Genomic DNA, 17,634 nt, shown 5'->3' on the forward strand with positions numbered 1-17,634 from the left:
ACGCTACTTCCGGTACAGGCAAGGCTTTTTTTTATCAGCGACCAAAAGTTTCGAACTTTATCGTCAATGTTCTCTACTAAATCCTTTCAGCAAAAATATGGCAATATCGCGAAATGATCAAGTATGACACATAGAATGGATCTGCTATCCCCGTTTAAATAAAAAAAATTCATTTCAGTAGGCCTTTAAGCATTACTTAATTGCATGTACATTTGTTTTTCACCAGTCCTTTCTTATGCAGTGTATTAGATTATTTATTTTTGTAATCAGTCTTGATAATAATCTTTGTGAATAATATTAACACATGCTTTCATATAATTTGACAAGGTTGGAAATTGTAAGTAGGTTATATATAATTATTGAATGAGAATAAAATCAAGAGTAAGATTACTAATTCAGTGTTAATATTTTTTTGGGGGGTTGGGGCACTGTAGAAAAAAAGTTGAGCCCCGAGGTCAACAAGGTTAAGAACACATTTTATAGTACATAGTTTTATTTAAAAAAAATAATGCACACATTTGTCTTGCACCATTCACTTCCTTGTCAAAATGTGACCTATTTGCACTATCACTGAAATGTGTTGTTTTAAAAAGGCTAAATGTGTGCAAGTAAGGGTCTCCAGAGGTCAAAGCCTGCAAGTAGTCCTCGGAAATGGCCTCGCCAAAATTGGCGCTGCAATCCACAGAGGAAGGTGACAAGCGACCAGCGACAATAGACAGCGACAAACTTCCACTCGCTGCACGCCTCTTCTCTTGCTGGTTTGTAGGTACCGGCAGGACGTGCCACCCACCTCATAAACACCCACAGCCCCCAAAAGATCATCAAGTCTAATTGGATGTTCCTCCTGTGAAGTTCTAGAAGCTTCTCATTGACTCTTTGAGTTGGGGCTCCCTCATCATCAGCACTGGAGCACAAAATCTTCAGTCAGTAGCAAAGTTACAATTCCACTTTGCACATCTGCAGTGAGACAATCAGCATGCACAATTAACTTATTCATCTCTTAGGGGTGCACAAATTAGAAATGATTCACATCCGAATCGCGATTCTTATTCATCTCAATTTTAAATCGATTTATAACTAAATTTGATTAAAAAATATAAATATACACACACACATATATATATATATATACACACACATATTTACACACATATATAGATGTATATACACATATAGTAATACATATATAGCTGTAGATATATATACACCTATATAAATATATATACACATATATAATTACATATATGTACGTACATATATAGATATCCATACATACATATATATTTTTTTTAATAATATTTTTTTTTACGTTTTCAGGCTATGTCCGTGAAACCAGAAGGAGATTTTTCTAACCTGTAACCGGTTTTGAAAAAGTTTAATTATAAATATAATACCAAATACTATATCGCTAGAATCGGTTTGAATCGAGAATCGATTCAGAATTAAATAGTCACCCCAGGAAACGGATTTGGATCGAATCGTTAGGTGCCCAAAGATTCACACCCCAATCATTAGTGTAATGTATAATCAAATTTTTTTTTTTTGTATTATCATTAATAGGGCTGTCGATGCATTGGAGACCATCCAGGTCAATATGACCAGAATGCTTTATGATGACCTTCTTATCAGGGCCATGTGTGACATAATATTCTGCCAGCCAGTTTCAGCGGCTAATTTTGTCGTTGAGATAGCTGGACGTGGTGGCGTCCTGCAGCAGTGTCTTGGTGACATCATGGAGGTTGCGTTGGTACGCCAGCCGGTAGCGCACGTACACGTCGTCGCAGTACGTCAGCAGGCGCCGCACGTTCGCCGTGGCGCCGCTCGGCGCACCGTCCAGCCTGAAACGCACATTGACGACATCAGCAAAGTAGCGGTTGGGGGGGTCTCGACGTTGCCGGCTCACTTATTGAAAATGTCCTGGAAGAGGCTGGAGGTCAGCGGGCGATGGCGCTTGAGCTCCTCCAAGTATGCAAAGTCTGCGTTGAGAAGCACCTTGTGGTACACGATCTCCACCCAGTCCGGACTGTAACTGTACGCCTCCGACACAGCCAACACCTGACGCCATCGGCATCATTATCATCCATATCGTGACCTTAATTACCACCTGCAGAGACCCACCTGGTAGCATCGAGGCAACGCCATGACGGCCTGGAGCATGTCAGCGGGACGCAGGTTGACCACGCGGAGGTTGGAGCCTTGATTCAGGAAGTGGAGCTGAAGAGTGACCAGCTTGGCCATGCGCACGCAGCGACTCGCCTGGTGTACGCACGCGTCCTGGCCGTACACACACACACACACACACACACACACACACACACACACACACACACACACACACACACACACACACACACACACACACACACACACACACACACACACACACACACACACACACACACACACACACACACACACACACAGTCAAGAAGAGCACAACAAGAGTGGATGGTGATGGCGTTACGTTACCTTTGAGAAGCTCTCTGCGGCGTCTTTTAGGAGAGACAAGACTTTGAACAGAGAACTTTTCAGCTCGGGAGACACCACTGTGAACAACAACTTGCTCAGCGAAAACACCACTTATGGGACACGGCGACGCAGGAGGCGGTCCTCACCCCACGGCTGAGACTCGATGATCTTCAGCTGCGTCCGGGCCGCCATCTCGTGGTTCTCGCCGATCTCCCGCCTCATGCTGAAACACAGCGCCACCATGTTGTGCTTCTCGCTGTCTGCGGGCAGGCAGCGCTTGATGTAGTCCAGCAGCGCCGTCTTTAGGCTGGAGCTCTGCGGGAAGGGGCGGAGTCATTGTGGCGAGGTGCTACATCCTGCTTGCGCGTGCGTGAGAGAGTGCGAGTCCTACTTGTCCTTGGTCTGTATCCATCTTCTTCCTCAGCAGCATCTCAAAGCGATGGTTCTGATGCAGCAGGTCAAACACGTATGTCATCTCGTTATATCTGCCCATTCCTGTCAGCAGGCGCACCTGAACACACCAATGCTTAGTTCAGGGGCGTCCAAAACATTTCCCAGCGAGGGCCGCATAAATAGAAATGGAAGGATACGGGGACCACTTTGATATATTAAAGATACTAACACTAATACAGTATATGTCAATCAAAATATGCTAAACTATCTGAACACAACATCCATATCTTACCTTTGCGTTATCAGTAATAAAGCATATTCTATGTAATGTTGCCCCAAATTAAGCATTTTCAAGCATAACAATGACTAAATGAAGTACAAGTACCAATACTACAGTAGTATTGGCCACTGGACGAGACCAAAACAATGAGAGTCCGCTGTTCAGTATCGTGGCCATTGATTGGCTCCGCCTCAGGCAGCATTACTAAAATTAGCATGCTAAATTTTTAGCCAATTTTGCAGCCAAAGAGCCTCAGACTCTTATAACTTGACACAACGTTAACTGTTAGCACACTAGCATGTTAACATTAGTGTGCTAACTTTCAGCCATATTTGCAGCGGAATGCCTTAAACTCATATAACTTGGTACTTGACACATTAACTGTTAGCATGCTAACATTATCATTCTCGCATGCTAACTTTTTTAGCCAATTTTACAGCCAAACACCTTGGAGTCATAACTCGGTACTTGACACATGCAAACTATTAGCATGCTTACGTTAACTTTGTGGCATTGTAGAGGCAGGGATTTGTTTCTCACTTGTCACCTGGGATAGTGGGTGTGGCTATGTGTGTGGGCGGAGTGTGTGTGGGGCTGATTGCTGAATATATAACACCTGCACCTCTCTGTGAATTGTTTGGCTTGTATGGAGAGAGTGTGAACCTGGGTGCCGTTACTTCTGTTGACCGCAAAGGGGTCGCAAAGGGGTCGCAACAGCAAAGAGAACGCAAAAGGACAGCAAAAGGACCACAAACCATCTGAATGTAATGTATTGTATTTTTACTCAAAAGGGAAAATAAATCACCCTCAAAACAGCAGTAATGACTTCATGTTGCATCCTTGGACCCAGCGTGTCAGACAGAACCCTGCTTTCCACTCTCAGTGACTAATTACTTTCTGAAAGTCACACTACATTGTCAACAGAAAAGGCTACAGATCCGACACTGACATTTCGCTGGAATCGTGCACTTTGGACCACTCAACCCCTCAAGCAACTGAATGAAACGAAGGAGCGCAGCACAACCCATGGTATGTGAAATTCAGTTCATTCATACTGTGAAGTATATTTGCCTGGACACAGTTGATGCTGGATACTGCTGCACATTGGATAGCTGTGGCTGTCATTTTGATGTCATTATTGCTTGGGATTGAATTAACCTGTGGAAAAGTTGATCGCTTATTTGTGCACATTAAAGGAGTGATGTTGGATGTGGAAGTTTGATGCATTTATTGCTGATGGTCAAGCCTGAAATAAAGTGTGGATTTGGAAGCAACAGTGGTTTCATGTATGGAGTCATATTTGTGCCAAAACAAAGCAGCAAAGTTGGATGTGGATTCATGATGCAAATGTGGATTGTGACATATGCTCTCTGAACTTTTGTGGTGCACATATTGCTGGATGTCAAGATGAGTGGATCAAAAGCTGGTTCACAAGTGAATGGATCAAAAGCTGGTTTAAATGCAAATGAAATTGATTTCAATGAAACTGTGAAAAGAAAAATCATTCTCACTGAAAAGGCCTTGGTGTGCAAAATGGAGAAGCTTCAAAAACAACGCCAAGCAAGAGTGAATAAAATGAAATGTATCATCATTGTTTTAAAGAAGCTTGTGGAGAATGATGAAAATGTTTCACAGGTGAAAACTCAACTGGACATTTTGATGCAATTACATAAGGAAACAACTTCCCTGCATGAGTCATTGGGGGAAATAGTACCTGAGATGGAAAAGGATAAACAAAAAGTGTGGTTTGCAAGCATCAATAAATACAACAAAGGATTTATTGAGGATATGACACAGTGGCTTTCTGAAACTAAGAGACCAGTCTCAGGACATGCACCAAATGACAATGTGGAGGAGAAGGCCACATGTGAAGTATTACATGATGACATTCAGCCAGAGGACAGCATCTCAAATGTTGGAAGCAACAATCATGGATCAAAAACTGGGACTTCAAGAACTTCAAACTCTTCTATTTCCTCTTCACGTGTCAAAGCAGAGGCTGAAATGGCTGCTCTTCTCGCTCGTCAAAAATTGCTCAAACAAAAGCAAGAGCTGGATCAGCAAGAGGAGGAAATAAGGAAAAGGAAAGAGAGATTTGAGCTTAAAGTGGAGATTGCAGCCGCTCAGGCTCGGATGGAGGTCCTAAGAGTCTCAGGAAGCAGTGTGAAAGGCACCAGATACAAAAAATCAGATGGTATGGAATCTTATATGGCCAAAGAAGCACATGCTGCTCTTAATGCTGAGACTGATTCATTTGTGCCCGGTGGCCATGGAGTGTATGACAGTCAAAGTATATTTAAGTCTCATTTAACACAGCCGAATGAAAGGAAAGTTACTGTTGATGTTGGATCTCAAATAATCCAGCGAAGGATGCCTGGACTCCCAATGGCTACTAATGTGAACAGTAATGCTTCAGCTTCTCAATTTACAACAAATTCACATGTTCAGATGCCAGTCATTAATGACAATAACAATTTGCTATCCATAATGGCAAGGCAAAATGAAATTTCTGCTCTACTGGCGCAACAACAGAACATTTCTCATTTGCCAAGGAGAGAGACCCAGGTGTTTGATGGAAATCCTCTTCAATATCATGCCTTTATGAGATCTTTTGAGCACAATGTTGAAGAAAGGACAGGTGACGCTGGAGACTGCTTGCACTTCCTGGCACAATACACAAGAGGACAACCACATGAGCTTGTTCAAAGCTGTCAGCGAATGCCTCCAGACAGAGCATATCAAAGGGCTAAGGCTTTATTGGAAGAGCATTTTGGGAATGAACAAAAGATTGCTTCTGCTTATTTGGACAAAGCACTATCATGGCCTTTGGTTAAAGCAGAGGATGCAAAATCTCTTCAAGCATATGGTCTCTTCTTAAGAGGATGTTGTAATGCGATGGATGACATACAGTACATGTCTGAGCTTAACATGCCTGCGAACATGCTGATGGTGATCAAGAAGTTACCGTATAAGCTGAGAGACCAATGGAGGACGGTAGCTTGTGATATTCAAGAGACTCGTTCTCGAAGAGCTACTTTCCCTGACATTGTCAGTTTTATTGAACGTCAAGTTAAAATTGCAGCAGACCCTATATTTGGAAATATACAGGATACTCCAAAGACAATGCAAATCAAAAATGGCAGCAAAGATGGCTATCAGCGTCACACACGAAACCAAGGAAGTTTTACTACTACAGTAACATCAGTTAATGGAAAGGCCCATGTGAAAAAGGTCGGAGCCCCACTGGACAAAAGGACCTGCTTGTACTGCAAGGGTGAACATGCGTTGGAGGTGTGCTCTCTATTGGTAGAGAGGGCACATAATGACAAGATCACTTTTTTGAAAGAACATGGAGTTTGCTTTGGCTGTCTGTGCATAGGGCACATAAGTAAGGACTGCAGGAGGCGACTGTCATGTAAAACATGTGGAGCTAAACACCCTAGCATGCTTCATATTCATCCAAAGAACAAGGAGCAAGAGAAGGATCTAGCAGTTGCAGCAGGTACATACACAGCGGTGGGCAGCTCTGTGGTAACAGTGCAAGGTAGTGGTCTCACTGGGGCCGGTGACCATGGCTGTAAGCTCTCTATCGTGCCAGTAAAGATCAAGTCCAAAAAGGGTCACCAAGTCGTGGAAACGTATGCCTTTCTGGACCAAGGCAGCTCTGGCTCCTTTTGTACATCAAGTCTGATGAGCAAGTTGAATGTTTCAGGAAGAGGAACTAAAATTCTCTTACGCACTTTGGGCCATGAAAAGATTGTAGGATGTTGCATTGTGTCAGATCTGGAGGTAGCTGGTCTGGAAAGTGATCTCTACTGTGACTTGCCAGATATGTTTACACAGAAGAAAATGCCTGTGTGCAGGAGCAACATACCACGCGAGCAGGATCTGGTCAGATGGCCATATTTGCGTGGAGTACACCTACCTGAAATTGATGCAGACATTGAACTGTTGATCGGCTTAAATGCACCAAGAGCTCTTGAACCAACAAAGGTGATTCCAAGAAGGAGGGCCGTACGCTGTTCAGAACATGTTGGGATGGACTGTCAACGGGCCAATGTTTGGTGAAGCAGACTTGGAACAACCTAACATCACTGCTAACCGCATCTCTGTGGTGAAATTGGATGAACTGTGGAAGCAGCAGTTTCAACTCGACTTCCCTGAACGCAGCCATGAAGAGCAACCGGGGCCATCAAGAGAAGATGGCCAGTTTATGGAAATGGTGAAAAGCTCTGTTGAGATGGTGGATGGTCACTACACCATTGGTTTGCCTTTAAAAAAGGGAAATGTGTGCATGCCTGATAACCGCAAGTTAGCAGAGCAACGCGCCTTGAATTTGAAAAGAAGGTTCCAAAGGGATGCCTTATTCCATGCGGACTACACCATGTTCATGCACAACATCATTATCTGCGGTTATGCTGAAAGAGTGCCTGTGGAAGATCTGGCATGTAACCATGGAAAAACCAGGAATATTCCCCATCATGGTGTATACCATCCGCATAAGAAGAAAATCAGAGTGGTGTTTGATTATGCTGTGTCATTCAAAGGTACATCACTGAACACACAGCTGCTGCAGGGACCTGATCTTACAAGTTCATTGATCGGAGTCATAGCCAGAATCAGGAAAGTCCTTAACTCCACTTTGAGAGAACAAACTCTGGATGAAGACGGCCTCCACACTGTGCTGTGCGAAATCGAAGCTATTCTCAATAGCAGACCAATAACAAAGGCATCCACAGATCCTAATGACCTAGAGGCTCTAACTCCCAACCATCTTCTCATCCTCAAGGGTCAGCCATCTTTTCCACCTGGTGTTTTCCAAAAGGATGACTTGTACGCTGTGCGTAGATGGAAACAAATTCAGTATATGTCCAACGAGTTCTGGAAAAGATGGACAAAGGAATACCTACCACAGCTTCAGGAGCGCCAAAAATGGAATAAAATCAAGCGCAATTTTGTTCCAGGAGACATTGTGCTTGTTGTAGATAACTCTGCACCTCGCAACTCTTGGATTATGGGGAGAGTTGTCAAGGTTGTTGAAGATAAAAGAGGACTTGGTCGACAAGCCACGATCAAGACCAGGACAAGCTTTCTGGATAGGCCTGTCACTAAGATGTGTCTGCTTCAGGAAGCCGAGGACATCTGATGGGATTAATTGTTGACAGGACTTGACTTTGAATTTGACTTGTGACACAGACCACACTCTGTCTAGGCTCTGAAAGTTCTGGAACCTTTGGCCTAGTGACACTTACATATACGTGAAGAACCTGCTCGTTCAAGGACATTGAAAATGAACTATTATAACTGCAAAAAAAAAAAAAAAGGAAAATCTAATGTTCTTGTTTGATTTGATGTATTTTACATTTAATATTTCCGTGCTGCTACTATTGTCCAGTAATTATTATGTTATAATAATTAGGGGCCGGAATGTAGAGGCAGGGATTTGTTTCTCACTTGTCACCTGGGATAGTGGGTGTGGCTATGTGTGTGGGCGGAGTGTGTGTGTGGGGCTGATTGCTGAATATATAACACCTGCACCTCTCTGTGAATTGTTTGGCTTGTATGGAGAGAGTGTGAACCTGGGTGCTGTTACTTCTGTTGACCGCAAAGGGGTCGCGAAGGGACCGCAACAGCAAAGAGAACGCAAAAGGACAGCAAAAGGACCACAAACCATCTGAATGTAATGTATTGTATTTTTACTCAAAAGGGAAAATAAATCACCCTCAAAACAGCAGTAATGACTTCATGTTGCATCCTTGGACCCAGCGTGTCAGACAGAACCCTGCTTTCCACTCTCAGTGACTAATTACTTTCTGATAGTCACACTACAGGCATACTAACATTAGCATGCTAACGTTTTAAGCCAATTTTACAGCCAAACGTCTCAGTCACACAACTTGATACATGCTAACTGTTAGCGTGCTAAAAATGTTTGCCTAATTTTACAAGCGTACGCTTCATAGTCATATGACTTGGTACTTGACACAATCTAACTGTTAGCATGCTAACTTTTTCAGCTAATTTTACAAGCGTTTGCTTCATAGTCATGACTTGGTACTTGACACAATCTAACTGTTAGCATGCTAACTTTTTCAGCTAATTTTACAAACGTACGCTTCATAGTCATATGACTTGGTACTTGACAAAATCTAACTGTTAGCATGCTAACTTTTTCAGCTAACTTTACAAGCGTACGTTTCATAGTCATATGACTTGGTACTTGACACAATCTAACTGTTAGCATGCTAACTTTTTCAGCTAGTTTTACAAGCGTACGCTTCATAGTCATATGAGTTGGTATTTGACACAATCTAACTGTTAGCATGCTACATTTTTCAGCTAATTTTACAAGCGTACGCTTCATACTCATATGCCTTAGTACTTGACACAATCTAACTGTTAGCATGCTAACTTTTTCAGCTAATTTTACAAACGTACGCTTCATACTCATATGACTTGGTACTTGACACAATCTAACTGTTAGCATGCTAACTTTTTCAACTAATTTTACAAGTGTACGCTTCATAGTCATATGCCTTGGTATTTGACACAATCTAACTGTTAGCATGCTAACTTTTTCAGCTAATTTTACAAGCGTACGCTTCAGTCATATGACTTGGTACTTGACACAATCTAACTGACGCTAACATTTTCAGCTAATTTTACAAGCGTACGCTTCATACTCATGCCTTGGTACTTGACACAATCTAACTGTTAGCATGCTAACTTTTTCAGCTAATTTTACAAGCGTTCGCTTCATAGTCATATGACTTGGTACTTGACACATTCTAACTGTTAGCATGCTAACATTAGCATTTACATTCGGCTTGCACATTCCAGCATTCACCCGCAATTTCTCTCAAAATTGCATATTCTGGCTTTTTTGTGTAATGTTCATCCAGGATGTTTTAATTTTGTCTCTAGAATGGGTCGCAGGCCAATAAAAAACAAGCTCCAGGCCGCAAATGGCCACCAGGGACACACTTTGGACAGCCCTGGCTTAGTTCAATGTCTACAACAAAAGTGGGACAATTCAGTGTTGGTACATATTTAGAAAAAGGACAGGAGGTGGTACTCACAAGCAGGCCGTAGTGCTCGCCGGGCGCCAGGTAGGCGTGGCTCAAGTGCCGCGCGGCTTGAAGCACTCTGACGATTCCTTCCATGTTGCACGTCAGACTGAAGCAGTCGTGGGCCACAATCAGTAACTCGACAACTACACAACACAAAAACAACACGAGTGGGCACCAGTCAGTGTGTGTGTGTGTGTTTGTGTGTACTGTATATGGACGTGTGCCTTACTGCAGCTCAGGTCCCTCAGTGGGACACTCTTCAGTTTCTCCAGAACTTTCATTCCCACCAGGTTTGGGTCTTCACACAATGTGATCAGCTGGATCAGAGAGTCCCGCCCCTCTGACGGCCTGAACACCTGCCTCTCTGGCCACACACACACACACACACACACAAACACGTGAATGTGAGTCAGAGTGAGCTCATGTGCGTATCAACAGATGTCCCCTCGCACCAGGTTGAAGCTCCTGGGCGGTGGTCTGCAGCGCGTGAACCAAGGCAGAGGCCACTAACTCGGCCACCACTTCGGCAGAGAAGCTCTGAGCTTTGATGAAGACTTGAGCGTTCCGGAAGCGTTCAGGATGCTCCGACAGCAGCAGCTTCTCCAACACGGAGCGTGGGTCTTCCCTGGTCATGTGACTGAAGGAACACTGCAGCTCCTGTCGACACACACACCTTTGTTTTTTAACGATTGTTTACCTTCTCCTGTTATGCAAAATGGACCCCTTTCCTCTCTGACCAGCCTCTAGCTCATGCCTTGGCAATTATTCTGACTCAGGGGCCAAATTTAGAGAGAAAAAATGTGTCTGGGGGCCGGTATATCTATTTTTAGGAACACTAATACAAAACCTCACAATAATGTCTGATTGAATGCTAAAAACGTTATGACAGACCACCTTAAAAAACTAATGGAATTGTACGTGTTTTTACTGAATGAGAAAGTACATGAAAATAAAGAATGTGGGATTTACAATATTAACTATGAACGATAAAACACTGAATATTGACAACATATGAACGTCACACCCCCTCTCATCCACATATTTTTTCAATCAACAAAAATGCAACAAACACAGCAAAGGGTAACAAAAAAACTCACCTACAATCTGATACATCTGATACGTCACTAAGCTTTAGAATTTTGTTGTAAAAATCTCCTTCCGCATATGTCCCTGACATCCGCATTTCATGCTGGCCACTCTAGAAACACTCTGTGGAAACGCACCCCACCCACACTGCTTGGTACCTCATCTGAGCTGCCGTGACATAGATTACCATAGTAACTAGAATATCATGCAAAAGTGCAGATTCCAACCATTGAAATACTTTGTATAGTTCAAGACTTACGGTATTTTTAAAACATCACTGCACATCATAATGGCAGCTACAGTTTCCATCTTAAAGATCTAAAAAAATCATTTGGGAATGGCTGGCGGGCCGGATTGAAAACCTTAAGACCTGGGCTTTAATTTGCCCAGGTCAGCTTTAGCTAGATGGGAGAGGGAAGGCTTCACTACACATCTTAAACTTCAGCCTGGAACTCTGACCAGTGATTTTTGTTTTGTTTTTCTCACTCTGCTTCTTTTTTAAGCAAACCTAGCATGTTGTTGCTGTTAAAATGTAATAATAAACACTGTTAGCACAATGCTAACGTTTGTCCCCCTGTCATTAAAAAGTATGTGATAGCCATTGCCGATTAATGACTTTCAACGCCGATCACAAACGGTGCTATATTTATTTTTAGTTGCCCAGCTGACCAGATGTTTCTCCATACACAGTGTAGCTACTTCCCTAAACAAAATAAACTGCATTTCTTAGTGATTTAAGTATCATTATCAAGTATTATTATCACTGGAATACGTGGTTGGACCTGTTACGCTAGGGGTGTCAAACTCGTTTTCATTGAGGGCCACGTTGCAGTTTTGGCTGCCCGTAGAAGGCCGGCCGTTTGTAACATTAACACAAGAAACATACATGTATAAGGATTAGCCGCATGATATAGTCACACGATTACTTATGCATTTGATTAGTAAATGTATATTTTACCTACACTGTAAGAAAAAAAAATGTGGATTTTGCGGTCAAAAAAATGGCAGAATTTTACCATAAAATGTACAGTAAAATGGTCACACTCCATTTTACTGTAAAATTATGGTGATTGAGCTGACAGTTTTTTGTTAGTTTTTTTGCATGAAAAATATGGTTGCTGTTTTCACAGTGTATTACTGTATATGTAAAAATGGTACCATCGTTTTTTTCTTACGATAGGATTCTCAAGACCGAGCTGTTTTAAATAATATATATTTTGTCATGTTTATAGTGTACAATTTGATGGATAACTTGCTTTGAAATCATAAGGCTAAGTAGATATTTGTGTATGTTTTTACCCCCCAAAATGTTCAGAATGTATGATAATATAATATCTGTTGCATTATTAGATAGATAAAGTTTATAAGATATATACTGATGTATACAGATATATATAAAATATATGTCTTTTTTTCTGTCAAAATAGAAAAAGAAAGAAAGATAAACTACTTCATTGATGCATATTATTTCCAAGCTTTCACGGGCCATTCAAAATGATGTGGCGGGCCAGGTCTGGCCCCCGGGCCTTGAGTTTGACACCTGTGTGTTACACACACCGAGATAACTGCTAAGCTCACTTTACACAACACAAACAAATAAGTGCCTGGTAAAGTTAAAGAGGGGTAGATGGAAGTATTTTACAACGGAAAGTAAGCAGCTATTAAAAGGAAATTAATCAGTAGATTAATAAGCAGGGTGGCCATTTGCACATTTGAAATCCTTTTTTGACACCCCTAATGAGTTTGTGCTTTTGCTTAGTTATTGTGTACTATTGACTTTGTTTTGATCAACAAATTGTATGTAATAATATAAATCAAGAAACTAATTTGAATATTACGTTGATATTGTTACACCGTTTAACTGCAATAAATAGAACAAAGTACAGTTAAAGCAGCAATATCAGTATTGGTATCTGCCCATATCCCTCATAGATGATCAGTATCAGAATCGACGGCATAAAACCATAGACGGAACATCCCTGGTAAACAGTGGATAAAATGCACAATAGCGCTTCTTGGAGACAAACACAGCTCATTAGCATTGAAGCTACAGCCATATAATAAAGTATTATTAAACTAGTATCGAGACCATGACACTTATTTACAATTAGTCAAATAAAGTTGTGCTGAAAGCTCATGTCTGCAATGTTTCTAATAAGCAGCAGGTGACCACACTTCTAAAATTATCCTGTGATTGATGTGTCATAACTAAGATTATAATATTAGACAGTGCTTGTGAGTCGTTATCAAAGGCTCAGCAGAAGGCGTCATGGACTTCTGACAAGAGCGCCCTCCAGAGAGACATCTTGGCATGGTCTCACATGCAATATTTTCAGCTACTGTACTTTGCTGATGTGAGTAAGCCACGATGGAAAGGTCGCTTACCTTGGACAGCTGGTAGAGGCTGAGGACTTGTTTGCAGTAATTACTGCCATGGCGACACTGATCCACCAGCTTCTGGAGCTGCACCGCCAGCTCGTCTTCAGGAAGGGGCAGCATCACGAAGGACGACAAGCTGCTCAGCGACGGCGCTACGACAGAAACAGTTGACAGGATGTTCAATACGAAATCTTAGCTTCCGCCGTCCAATTACTCGAGAGTGCCAACACTTGAATGAATAGGCCTGACACTGGTTATTATTTTGTGCGCAGCTGGAATTGTCACCAGTGATCATAATCATAATAAAAAGATTTTGTTCAAGTGACTCAAAGTGCTTTACGCTGAGAACCCATCATTCATTCACTCCACAATCACAAATTAGTGTGGGTAAGCTACATAATAGCCACAGCTGCCTGGGGCAGGGACGTTTTTACCATTATTTGCTTTGGGCCCCGAGATTTCCAGGGTCCCCAAAATATCACATAAAAAAGTATCTCGGCCAAAGTCAAGAGCTCTCTTTTTCCCACCAGTCACACACTTCCAGCCTTAACAATAATAGCAATAATGGCTTACGCTTTTCTAAAATATTAATGTTCCCATCAATTTAGTAAAAGTGTTACGATCAGTGATACTCATTGCGTGGCTTGCCAACCTTTAATGAGCAGCTCACATGTCAGTTACTACCGACAGTGGTAAAGTACAGTGGAACCTCGATATACGCACGCCTTTCGGTTTACGAACTTTTAGATCGTGCCAAGTATGCCTCTGTGTGCGAGCCGTCTCTGTGTACAAGCGCTTCATTCATTCATTTTGTGCTCCTCTGGAAGCCAATTTGTACTTGCTCCTATTAAACTTTTTTGAGAAAAGATGCCAAAGCGGACTTATTTCACAGTGGAGGAGAAGACTACGTCTCGATCAGCGGCGCCTTTTCCAAGAGCACACTCCTTTGGCAAAGGAGTCGCTCACGAGAGGACCATTGCTGATGTTAATATACTGTAAGTGGATTGTTTATTTTTGTAGCAAAACGGTTGTTATAGTTAAGGATTTGTGTGATTTTTGATCGTGTGTGAGGGCACCAAAGGTACTTGTGTGTGTGTGTGCGCGTGTTGACAGAGCAGCGCATACAGGACAGTTCAGTTTTGTCGTTGTTGTTTTAGTTTGTCAATAGAAAGTTGATTCATCCCCTCATTGTTGTTTGTTTGATGTGCAGTACTGTATAGCATTTTATAATGTATTCAGTGTACAAACCTTCACAAAAATATGGATTTTTGTCAAGGCTGGAACCAATTATTCATATTTACGTTGTTTCTTATGGAGAACTTTTCTTCACTATACAAACTTTTCGATTTACGAACCATGTTCAACAATCAATTAAGTTTGGAAATCGAGGTTCGACTGTACCATGTTATTTTTGTTAGGTGGAGGGCCACAACTACTATGTTTGCCATGGGCCCCCAAGTAGGTGAATACGCTCCTGCCACGCCATGTTTCTTACAGGTGTGGAGGAGCATGGTGGGCGGAGCCTCAGGCACATCTCTCGTTTTTTCGGGGCTGAGTTCTCCGGACGCCAGGCCTCTGCAGCGTAGAACCAGCCAGACGTCGGGATGATACAAGGAGAAGTATCGGCACACGCGGCTGGCTTTATGGATGCTTCCTTCGTCTAACAAGCTATCAACCAGCACGGCCAGAGTGTTCTTTTCGGCTGGATTCAGAACTGGATCCACATCCAGATGTTCCTCAGCCGGGCCAGGAAGTCCTTCCAGACTGAGGAGTGTGTCGCTGTTGAGCTCTGGTATGTTGGAGAATGAAAACTCCTTCATGAGGACGTCATATGTGTTAATTTCAGGTGTGGCGGCGGGCGGTGGCAGGTTGAAAACGCTCTGCCTTCCCATGGCGGCCACCAGGGCGTGCTGCCGGACCTGGCTGATCCACAGCTTCTTCTCCAGGCTTTCTATCTGTATTGTGGGAGCCGGGCTGCACAGGGAGAGCCAGTGAGCGGCAATCCCGAGCAGCAGGCAGCGCTCTCGGACCGCCAACAGCTCGGACTGAGCCTCCGGTACCGCGGAAGACTCGGACGTCAAAGACTCCGCTTGTGACAGGAAGAAGTGGGAGGCTGATTCGGGATCTGCGCTCTCGGCTCGCAGCTGCTGGTGACACCTGTGCCAAAAGGTCACACGGGTCTCCAATCTGGACCACTGACGCTTGGACCTCTGACACTGGACTTCCTGGAGCAGCTTCAATTGGAGGAATGACAGAAGCATTAAAACGACATGCAAAAATCTAACGTTGGTCAACATTTTCTAAATTTCACACCTGACACAGCAGCAAACGGTGGACAGGAAGCCCTGCCAGCACCGCCACCTGACGGGCCTGTGAGTAGAACCTCCGCGACTGTAGAGAATCCACGATGGCCTGGAACTCCACCTGCTGGACGGAGGAGGAATCGCACTGGAGCAACCTTGGAGAGATGCTGACTTCTGACCCCTGCAGAATTTGACTAAGCTGACTCAGCTTTTTAAAATCTGCACCTGCAACCACACACACACGACAGTATGACGATTGGCGCCTGGAGACAGGAAGAAGTCAAGCGGCGTGACCTCTCACCGTCAGTCTTAAGGAGTGTGTCCACATCAGCGAGGAGCAGCAGGAGGCGGTGGAGGTGGTACTGGGAGGAGCAACGCTGCAACATGATGAGGAGCAACGTGGAGGCCTGACTCTCTAGCCATTGCAGAGGGAGGCCACCAGGGGGCGCCTGGTCGCTACTCCTCAGCTGGAGAGGAGAAGTTAATTAATGAAGATGATGACCGCATGGTGTGTGTGGCATGGTCGATATCCTCACAGTGACAAGCGTCCTTTGGAAGTCCAGAAGCTTCACTTTGGCCCCAGAGAAGTTCTTGTAGTCGCAGCACAACTCAAACATGCTGAGCACCGCCAGCAGGGGGCAGGCCTGAAACCACCACAACACTTGATGGATCAGGAAGCTCCTGGAAGAAAACTTTTATATCTTTACCCTCTGGAAGAGTTGGAAGCCTCGCAGGAGTGGCCTGACAAGGCCCCGCCCCAGCAGGGTCCTCCAGATGATTGACAGGTCGTGAAGGGTCCACTCATGGTGCTCGGGGGTGTCAGCCAGGTGGGAGGTGGCTTCCTTGGTGGTAACATCCTCGATGGAGGTTAATAGCCACACACACAAGCACGGGAGCAGCTCCGCCTCCTGTCAATCAAACACTGTTAACATTGTCCAGGGAGCAGGTAGAAAGCCTGTGGTTTAGTAGTGGGCGGGCCTAAGGTCACCTGTGTACAAGAGGCCAGCACGGCTAACGTCGGGCAGCGTTGTCTTAAAGCCTCCCCCAGCAGGTACCTGCTCGGCCCCTCCTCTTTCTGGCTACTCAGAAGCACCTGGAACAGCTCACAAGGAGACTCCCGCTCCCCTGAGGACCCCTGATTGAAGACCTGCAGGTTTTGAAAGGCGAGCCTCAGGTGGTCCTGGAGGGCGGGCCCAAACTGCGACACCAGTGAGCCAACCTGGCGTGACAGGAAGTAGAAATATGGTGAGCGGTAGGACAGGCGACGCCATCGGTGGCGGCCGCTCATTACACACCTGCTGCGTCGGGAAGTGGTGCAATTGGACAAACAACAGGAAGTGGATGTACTGTCCGTCACGTGCGCAGTAGGCGGGGTAAACAGAGCTGAGAGGTAGAGCGTGGAGATGACAGAACTGCACAGGCAACTCCCACTCCTGAGCCGCCTCCCACGACGACCTGGAGGAAGCAAATTTTATGATAAAGAAGATGATCATGATGATGATGATGATGAAGCTCACCTGTTTACAGCCTTCTCTTCCAGGCTGTCCATCACTGCAGCTTCCAGGTAGCCAATCAGCTCCTCTGCTGCTCCTGGCTCTGCCTCCACCAGGTTGACACCTTTGGACACTGACAGGCGAGTGTGTTTACCACCTGT

The 17,634-nt window shown here is 44.0% G+C and overlaps 1 protein-coding gene across 1 annotated transcript in view; it reads right to left on the reverse strand.

Moving 5' to 3' along the window:
• Window positions 1–328: 328 nt before the first annotated feature.
• Window positions 329–17,634, reverse strand: part of spg11 (SPG11 vesicle trafficking associated, spatacsin) — a 35,057-nt gene continuing 17,751 nt past the window's right edge. Inside the window, exons 23-40 of the mRNA XM_062042620.1 lie at window positions 17,498–17,606; window positions 17,276–17,435; window positions 16,969–17,199; window positions 16,688–16,888; window positions 16,517–16,624; window positions 16,282–16,447; window positions 15,991–16,205; window positions 15,173–15,911; window positions 13,684–13,829; window positions 10,665–10,869; window positions 10,442–10,576; window positions 10,222–10,355; window positions 2,861–2,980; window positions 2,616–2,784; window positions 2,470–2,546; window positions 2,119–2,274; window positions 1,904–2,055; window positions 329–1,838 (exon numbers count right to left, since the gene is read on the reverse strand). Of these exons, the coding sequence (XP_061898604.1) occupies window positions 1,664–1,838; window positions 1,904–2,055; window positions 2,119–2,274; window positions 2,470–2,546; window positions 2,616–2,784; window positions 2,861–2,980; window positions 10,222–10,355; window positions 10,442–10,576; window positions 10,665–10,869; window positions 13,684–13,829; window positions 15,173–15,911; window positions 15,991–16,205; window positions 16,282–16,447; window positions 16,517–16,624; window positions 16,688–16,888; window positions 16,969–17,199; window positions 17,276–17,435; window positions 17,498–17,606 (3,398 nt within the window). The 3' untranslated portion in view covers window positions 329–1,663. The remainder of the gene's footprint in view (window positions 1,839–1,903; window positions 2,056–2,118; window positions 2,275–2,469; window positions 2,547–2,615; window positions 2,785–2,860; window positions 2,981–10,221; window positions 10,356–10,441; window positions 10,577–10,664; window positions 10,870–13,683; window positions 13,830–15,172; window positions 15,912–15,990; window positions 16,206–16,281; window positions 16,448–16,516; window positions 16,625–16,687; window positions 16,889–16,968; window positions 17,200–17,275; window positions 17,436–17,497; window positions 17,607–17,634) is intronic.

The sequence above is a fragment of the Entelurus aequoreus genome, linkage group LG03 (genome assembly GCF_033978785.1).
Source record: "Entelurus aequoreus isolate RoL-2023_Sb linkage group LG03, RoL_Eaeq_v1.1, whole genome shotgun sequence".
Lineage (NCBI taxonomy): Eukaryota > Metazoa > Chordata > Actinopteri > Syngnathiformes > Syngnathidae > Entelurus > Entelurus aequoreus.